General features: G+C 33.7%; 1 protein-coding gene across 1 annotated transcript; it reads right to left on the bottom strand.

Annotated features, from left to right (window-relative positions):
• Nucleotides 1-6,172: 6,172 nt before the first annotated feature.
• LOC107824189 (uncharacterized) lies at nt 6,173-9,028 on the bottom strand. Its single transcript, XM_075255665.1, has 6 exons — nt 8,683-9,028; nt 8,306-8,510; nt 7,841-8,155; nt 7,605-7,687; nt 6,820-7,430; nt 6,173-6,616 (listed from the first exon to the last, which is right to left on the bottom strand). Exons 1-6 carry the CDS (start codon nt 9,026-9,028, stop codon nt 6,173-6,175), a joined length of 2,004 nt encoding a protein of 667 aa, XP_075111766.1.
• Between the last annotated feature and the right edge of the window lie 311 nt (nt 9,029-9,339).

Below are 9,339 nucleotides of genomic sequence, written 5' to 3'. Positions count from 1 at the left end.
GTTGAGTGTAGATGACGATTTTGTAGATGATTCTCCCAAAGTTCAATCTGTGAAAAAACACAAGGTCTCTCCTTCTTCATCAAAACCAAAGAAGAAGAAACCCTCAAAAAAGTACCAAAATTGGTTAAGGAAAAAATTTCAATAAAGGTAAACACTATTTATGTTTCCTCACTGTTTTGTAGTTTGATTTTGGTTGTAAAAATCTGTTGTTCAAGTGTTAATTTAGTGTTCAAGTGTTTTTTGGCCAAATGTGGTATTGTCCTAATTTTGTAGATTATTTTTCACAATTTTGTAGGTTTAATGGAACTGTGATTATTAGACAGTGTATACTGTAGTTAGTTTGTAGTTGATTTGTAGTCTGATCGTTAAATTGTAGAGATGGTATTTTTCATTGCAACCTGTATTGCTGCTACATTTAACTTCATTCTAAATACAATTTATCTACATGTTGTGAGTTAATTGAAGTAACTGTTACATTCTGTAGATAATGTTTACAAGTGCATTGTTCTTCTTTGATTGTTCAAGTGTATTTTGGTAAAATGTGGTGTTGTCCTAATTTTGTAGATTCTTTGTCTCAATTTTGTAGTTTAATTGGAACTGTGACTTTTAGACAGTGTATAAATGTAGTTAGTTTGTAGTTGATGTGTAGTCTGATGGTTAAATTGTAGATATGTTATTTTTTATTGTAGCATGTATAGCTCATATATTTAACTTCATTCTAAATACAATTTATCTACATTTATGTGACATACTTGAAGTAACTGTTACATTCTGTAGATAATGTTTACAAGTGCATTGTTCTTCTTTGATTGTTCAAGTGTATTTTGGTAAAATGTGGTGTTGTCCTAATTTTGTAGATTCTTTGTCTCAATTTTGTAGTTTAATTGGAACTGTGACTCTTAGACAGTGTATAAATGTAGTTAGTTTGTAGTTGATGTGTAGTCTGATGGTTAAATTGTAGATATGTTATTTTTTATTGTAGCATGTATAGCTCATATATTTAACTTCATTCTAACTACAGTTAATCTACATTTATGTGACATACTTGAAGTAACTGTTACATTCTGTAGATAATGTTTACACGTGCATTGTTCTTCTGTTATTGTTTTGTAGTTATAGGTGTGGGTAGGCTATTCTTCTTCTAGTTATATTTTGTATTTGTCATGTAGTTATATGTAGATTACTGTTTCCTTTTTATGCAAACTACTAATGTTCATTAATTTTATATTTTCTACAGAATGGACCTTACTTTGCACAACAAAATATTGATTATGGTGTACTTAGATTCCACAGTTTGTGTGATCCTAGCATACCTAGCCAGATACAAGCTTTACTCTCTCCGAATGCTTTAAGGGTTTTCAGAAAAACTTGTTTTGGTTACTTATTAGGTCTCCCCAAAATCTGTATGCAAAACCAAACACTTCATCTTCTGATGAAGTATGAATTGACAAAGTCTACTGACTCATATTTTTCAGTACTATTTAAGGGTGAAAAATTGAATTTTTCCTTGAGAGAACTTGGGTTGATAACTGGTCTTAATTGTGTGAATAAGTTTTCAGACTATGGTTACACTTCCACCTATGTTAGCCCTTTAATGAATACATATATTTCGAACAAAGAAAGGGTTGAGAAATGGCATTTGAAGAAAGTAGTGACTAATAAAGCATGGGCAAACGATGTGGATGCGGTGAAGTTGTGCATTCTTTATATGTTGGAATTTTTTGTTTGTCCTTCTGATAAAGACAATGTGACTTTCATAGACAAGTTTATGTTCTTTCTAATAGAGTCTGGTAATTTTGACTCATACCCATGGGGTATCAAATCCTTCAAGCAGGTTATTGAATCTGTCCGACATCGTCTTAATCCCCATGTACATTCTTATCTGATATGGGGATGCTCATTAGCCTTGCAAGTGTGGCTATATGAGTGTTGCTCGTCCGTCAGCACCGAGCTTGCTACGAGATGTTCTGAATCTATACCTCGCATTTTAAGATGGTCAGCTACAAAGGGGCAGATTTGGTTAACTACAATTGAAGAGAAGATGATCAAGCCTGAGTGGATCAAGGTATTTTTTTCCACTTTTGTATGATGCTACAATTATATTCATAATAACTACATTGAATCTACATTTTTTGTCACTTGAATTAACTGTTATTTTCATCATTCAGTTCACAAACATGATTGAATCTGGAGAAGAGCTTGGAGTGCTTAATCAGCCAGACAAGATTCAATATGAATATGAACATGGTGCTCAACCATCACATGTTCCAACTGCTGCTTCTCCATCATTTGAACCCAAATATACAGATTGTCAAGAGGACATTGAATCTGTCAGTAGCAAGCTCATGAAGTTGGAAAAGGGGATTGTGCAGGTATTATGAATAACTACAATATATTGACATAATTTGCTACATTTTGACTTCATTACATAACAATTATAGTATGTTATACATTGTAGTTAATTTGTGGTATAAATCTATAACAATTATAGTTTGTTGAATTGTAGTGTAACTGTAGCAGTTAGAATAAGATTACCAACTAATTATATATTTAATTTTTAGGTTGATGTAAAGTTAGATGCCTATAGGAAGGATGTTTTTGAGGAACTCTCAAGCCTTCGAGAGTTCATAGATCAATCTTTGAAGGGTGTTATGAATGTGATAAACAAGAGGTTTGATTTGGATGAGTCAAAGGTAAGAATTTACATATAATTTTGTACTAAGACTAATTAAGACATATGAATAAAGTAGTCTCAAATATTCCCCAAAATTGTAGTTTGCTGGTAGTTCAACAAAAAATAATTACCAACATCAAGGAGATAACAACCAGCAATTCCAGTTCAATGCTGGTGATCAACTGCATGGAAGCACAAGCAATACAGGTATCTACAAAATTCCTGCATACATATCTACAAATTTCAAGACAGCATTATTAAATTATACTAATCATTTTTTTACTATGTGTTGCAGCTACAATTTCTCCAGAACATTTTCAACCACATGTTGACTTATATCCTGACTTCCAAGAAGCAGCTGAGGCATATAAAGCAGGTACAGAACCATTCCTTCATTACAATAAGGTTTTTATGCAAAATTTTAATAATTTACACCTTAACTACATATTCCTACATATATCTACAATTCGCATTCCCAATTATTCATTCAAGCTGATGTTTCACCAGAACATCTACAAGGAAATATTGAGGAAGAACCAGTAATTGATGAAGTGGCTGAGCCACAACAAGCAGGTAATATATTCTCTATATTCTCTATAACTCCATAATACTGTTCATATCTACATTGATCTACACTTATCTACAGAAGGTGAAGTTCCACAGTCGCCAATTCACGGTGTGACTGTGACTGAAGTTGTTCCTGAAGGCATTGATAAAAAAGTTGTTCCTGAAGGCATTGAAAACAAAGGTTTGACATTGGATGACTTTGAGCTGCCAGAAAACTTATCACAGTTGGTCATGTATGGCGAGCCCATACGAGATGAATCAACCCCTGTTCATCCCGGTAGAACAAGGCAACCGGGAAAACATGCACGATCACCTTTCACATCTTTGTATAGTTCTGGAGGCAGCACATCTGTTGGACCTAAATTTTTTTACCTCAAGCACCCCTTCACAAGTGTCATAGGTGAAAATGTAGATCCTGAATTGACAGAAAGGTTCACCAACTGGTTATACATTCGTAGTGATAAAGTATCTAGGAGGTATGAATGCTTCATTTTACACTGTCTGTTCACCATTTTTATACTTTAAAATTGTAATTCATTTTGTAAATTTTTTGTATTTGATCATCTTTTTTTTGTTATTACAGGAGGAAATATTACTTTTCCAAGAAGGATAACCAAATCAAGCCTTGGTTGGATTTTGGTTGTGAAAAGATTGATAAGAAGGACTGGTTTTATGACCTTGCTCACCCCGGACAAGTCATCAATAACACAGTAAGTATAAAGAACATAATCATTCATAATATATGTTTTGTCTTCAGCTGTGTAGTGTAATTGTAGTTTATTTTTCAGCTATGATGTATAATTGTAGTAATATTGTAGACAACATATATATGTTACTATATTTATGTCTCAGCTGTGAAATTTTGCTTTTTATGGACCTTATGTATCATATGTGATGATGATTGTATATACAAACTGGAATTTTGGTACTTTTGACTGACTTGGAATCTCCGTGTACCACAACTGTAGTTACCTTGTAGTAATATTGTAGAGCTTGTGATTGTGCCTATTAATATTAACTGTAGGTTGAACTTGCTAATTTTTGGGAGCTTAAGTTAGGTGGTATGTTTCATTTGCTCCTCTGTATAGTGAATAAATGTATACAGTGCATAAATATAGTTAATGTGTAGTTGTTTTGTAGTCTGATGGGTCAATTGTACATATAGTACTTGTTCACTATGGTTCATACAAACTACAATTAAATTACATTTTGTGAGGAACTTGGACTAACTGTTATATTTCTGTAGTTATAGTGTAGCTAATTTGCAGCAATCTGTTAGAGTTTTTAATAAATTCAAATTGTAGGTAATCTGTAGCTGTCTTGTAGACAAGTGTGGTTACACCGTACCTTATTGTATATGTTTATTCTATTTTGGCAGCACATTGATGTTATTATGTATTATCTGCGAAAAAGAGGCAAATATGGCCCCAACAATAATACTAGGTTCACAACCACGGATTGCTTGTTCAAGACAAAGATTGAAAGAATCTATGACAAGTTCATAAGTTCTCCACCGGAACAAAGGTATTCGGTTGTTAAACCCGAGGATGATGTTGGAGAATATATTCTCGGGTACAGAATTCTTGCTAATGTTTCCTGGGATCTTGTTGACTATGTGCTCATGCCTGTGAACCTTGTAGAGAACTTCCATTGGTTGTTTCTAGTTTTTGACATAAAGGACAGACAACTTTATGTTTATGATTCCATGGTGAGAGCAAACCGTCATAAAATAGTAGAGACATTGGTTGACAAGTTTTCAATCATTATCCCTCTGTATTTATCATGCACTGGTTTCTATGGTAAACGTAAAGACATTAACTTCAAGAGCACAAAGGCATACATCGAAAAACCAGTTACGGACCCTCTCGACGTACAATGGATGGTTGCTGAGATTCCACAACAAAAGGAAGGCTCAGTGTAAAAAAATAATCTCCCTTTCTATATGTTTAATTTTTTTATTTTAATCATTTGTTATATAATGAAAAATTCTCATCTTATGCAGCGATTGTATTTGTGGCTGCATTTGCGGAGTATGTTAGCCTTGGAGATTTGGCAATCCCAAAGGAAGATCTTTCTGATATTTACCAACATCGTAGACGCTATGGAGCTCTACTGTGGGACTATGCAACAAAGAAGCAAGAAGATGGGTCAATCAGTGAGAGTGAGGTTACTGGCAAGCTAGCAAGGAGGAAGGGTGCTCCGGCAAAAAACGATAGGACTAGAGTGCAACGAAAGAAGAAATAGACTATTGTGTTCCTAGTTTGGTCTGTGAAATTTAGTAGTTGAATTGGAAAACAATGTAGGAAATATGTCGTTTTGGTTTTCTACAACACTTTTTGTTGATTACATTATACTCTAGTACTCTGATTACATTTTTACAGCAACAGCTTTGTCTTACAATTTGACTTTAATCTTCAAGTTATTTTTATAAATACCTTCAAGTGCCAAGTAATATCTGTATATAACTGTCATTTGTTACACAGCAGAAAGATAAAATAAATACATGAATCATATAAATAATTTAGCCATTTTTTAACAACAAGGTTTATCAAAAAAATTCAATTTATCTACATTTAAACTACGTCAAACTACATTTTAACTACAACTCCTCTACATATGAATAACAGGACTACAGTTCTAACACAGTTAAACTACATATTCACTGCAATCTGGATACAATTTACGTTGAATGCATGCTTTATTAATATCAGTTTTTTTGTGTACAGTAAATATGAAAGTTTAACTATTCTATAAAAAAAAAGACAACTTTAGATGCTTGACAGAATACATAAAAAAATAAATAGTGCAGATACACAAATTGATGTTTATACTTCTTATTCATCTTCAAAAACTTAAACAATTAGACAAGAAAATCCAATAATTTGAGCTCACTAACATTTATTTTGAATAACTATTCTAACTACATGATATTCATTTCTTTTTCGGCGCATTCTTGCAAGTTCTTTTGTTATGCTCTTCACCTCCACAATTACCACATGACACCTTGTATTTCTTTGACTTTATTTCATCAAATGTTTTATATCTTTCCTTGTGAGGTCTCCCTGGCTGCCTTTTATCTCCCGTCGGTGGCTTTACTACCTCATCCAAAATATGTTGTGGCACTTCCCATTTGCCTTCATCAGGAAGAGGATTTACTGGCATTTCATAAGTAAGCAGAAGGCTCTTCCTTGTGTAACACGGAGAGCAATAGTTTTCGTATGTTTCATTCCTATGCCTTAATGCTGCCAAAGCATGCGCACATGGAAGTTCATCAAGTTGGAATTGTCCACAGCTACATTTCTTGTTTTCTAGACACACAATGTACCGCTTCACACCATCTAACACAGTATGTATATGATCTGTTGAAGCCCTCACCTACAATTGAAGACCAAACAGAAATAATAATACATCAATCATTAAAATGGATTATCAACAATTTACCTACAAATCAGCAACAAATATATTACAGCTCATCTACAAACTATTATTACCGACAATTTGACTACAGTTTAACTACAATCTGGAAAAACTGCAGCTAGTACTTTTTTGATTCTACTGCACCAAAAAAAATATCTTACCCTTAGTTTCTGAGATAATGTACTGTTGTCTTCCAATTCTTTGTTGTATTTGTGACCAAGGTATGTGAAAGTACCATTTGCCTTCGATAACTTTTCTTTTGTCCAACGTTTAAGAAGAGTCCTCATATACTCAAATAGATCAAATATTGGAAGCTCTCTTGCATCTTTTGTTACAGCATTCAACGACTCGGCAATGTTTGACGTCATAGTAAAAGTTCTATTTACCGTTGCATGTACTCTTGACCATCTATGATAGCCAATATCATATAGGTAAGACTTTACACGCAGGTCTACCTCTTCAATCTTCAACATCCTTTCATTAAATTCATCCATAGTGTATGACCGTGCTGTAGCAAAGTACAATTCATGTAATTGTAGATGTCCCTTCTTGAATTTTGACCTTATATTTGTCCATATATGCCACATGCAAGAGTAGTGTGCCAATCCCGGATAGACAACTGATGTTGCCTTCAGTATACTCTCATGCCTATCTGAAACAACACACATTGAAGGTCTTTCACCATATGCCTCCTTGAATTGCTCAAAGAACCACTTCCAAGACGCGTCGTTTTCAGAATCAACCACAGCATATGCCAAGGGAAAAATAGTACCTACATTTTTAAGACATAAAATATGATTAAATAACAACTACAATATATATTGAGAAATATAGACATGCTAACTACATTCTTTTATATAACTACAAAATAACTACAACATAACTACAATTTAACTGCATTTTAAAGACTGTCTACAAATAAGTACAAAATTATTCCATTATTTACCTGTTGCATCCATGGTGCTTGCTGTCAGCATAATCCCCCTGTAGGCTGACTTTAAGAATGTCCCATCAACCACTACTACCGGCCTACAATGTTGCCAACCATTTATTGATGTACAAAGAGCAACAAATGCGTATAAGAAGCAATCATCTGCTGCCTTCTTCAATTTAACAACAGAACCAGGATAATTCTTCTCAAGAATATAAAAATATTTGGGTAATTTGTTTTAGGAGTCACACGGATTCCCTCTCAAAAACTGTAAAGCTTTTTCCTTTTCTCTCCATGCTTGCATGTAGCTTAGGTTCAGTCCATGTTCGGATAACATGTCAATTTGTATGTCCTTTGGTGTGTAAACAGTCTTAGGATCACAATACTTTGGAACGACCATGCTACCAAGTACTGCTGCAGTACGTTTGCGCTGTATGAATGTTTCGTCCATTAGGCAGCATGTGTGTTGACGGCTGAAACTTCTTATCTTGAACATTGCCGAATCATTAATTGACGTTGCCTTGAAATGCCATTTACAGCTTTCAGCAACACATATAAGCGAGTAGCTACAAAAGAAATACAATATTTGCACAAATTGTGTGAAAAAACTACAATTAACTACAAATTGACTACAATTTAACTACAATTTATAAAACCCACCTATCTTCAATCATACACTGATTTTGCTGATATATTATCCACAAATAACTACATACCTTCTATGACTGGATCTATTTACTCTGAACTGGAACTTGTGCATCACTGAATAATTCTTCATTGCAGCAGCTACTGTTTGCTTGTCCTGATAAACTTGTCCTTCTTCAATATATGTTTGTGTAGATTCAGTTATTATTTTACTTTGATATTCCTCTATAGCTGGTGAGGATGGAAATTCAAGTAAGTTTAGGGATCCAGACGAACCTGCAAACAATAAATTCATAAATGTAGTTTCTATGTAGATAATTTTGAAAGCAACATTGCTTTATCCTTTTCAGTACTATGTGATCTTTGTAGTTTAATTGTAGGTAATTGTAGTAATATTGTAGATAACATAGTAACACCATAACTCTCTGCAATGTCGAATCAAACATACCTGTACTGGTGCTTTCATTGTTGATTGCCAATTCCATATTGAAATCTCTTACGCTTATACATAAAGGATACGAACCTAAGTTTTTATTCTCCTTTTTGGTTTTCATGTAAGCACGAACCCCCATATCATTCCTAATCTTCATTGGAGGACAATTATCGTTCACAATGAATTTGATTTCTATAATTTTATCCGATGTATCAATCGATAATTGTTCTGCAATTGTAGAACTGAGAATTCCGTAGTTTGCATTATCATCTACCACAATGGCATCAACTTCAAAATCTCTAAATCTGCCATAGTTATCCCAATTACCATTCGATTTCAGCATTATTGGGATTTTTGACATGATTTCGTGTAGTTGATAGGAAAAAAGACGAAGAAGAGATATAGTTTCTACAATTTGAATACTGATATCGACGAAGAGCAATTTTGTACAATTTGAGACGAAGAACAGATATAGTCTCTCTTCAGTAATTGTACAATTTGATTGCGTTTTTTGTGAAATCTGTTTCTGTTGAGGAAGGAGAGAATTACGCAACTGGTGCCTTCATCAGGAATGAAAATCGTCTTCATTTCAAAATTGGAATAAAATCCTTGACAGAATCATATTAGATTTGGTGCCTTCATTTTAGGGCTTTTTTAATGGCAAAATCTACC

The sequence above is a fragment of the Nicotiana tabacum genome, chromosome 6 (genome assembly GCF_000715075.1).
Source record: "Nicotiana tabacum cultivar K326 chromosome 6, ASM71507v2, whole genome shotgun sequence".
Lineage (NCBI taxonomy): Eukaryota > Viridiplantae > Streptophyta > Magnoliopsida > Solanales > Solanaceae > Nicotiana > Nicotiana tabacum.
The sequence above is the reverse complement of the archived record's forward strand: the minus strand, read 5'-3'. Positions and strand labels throughout refer to the sequence as shown.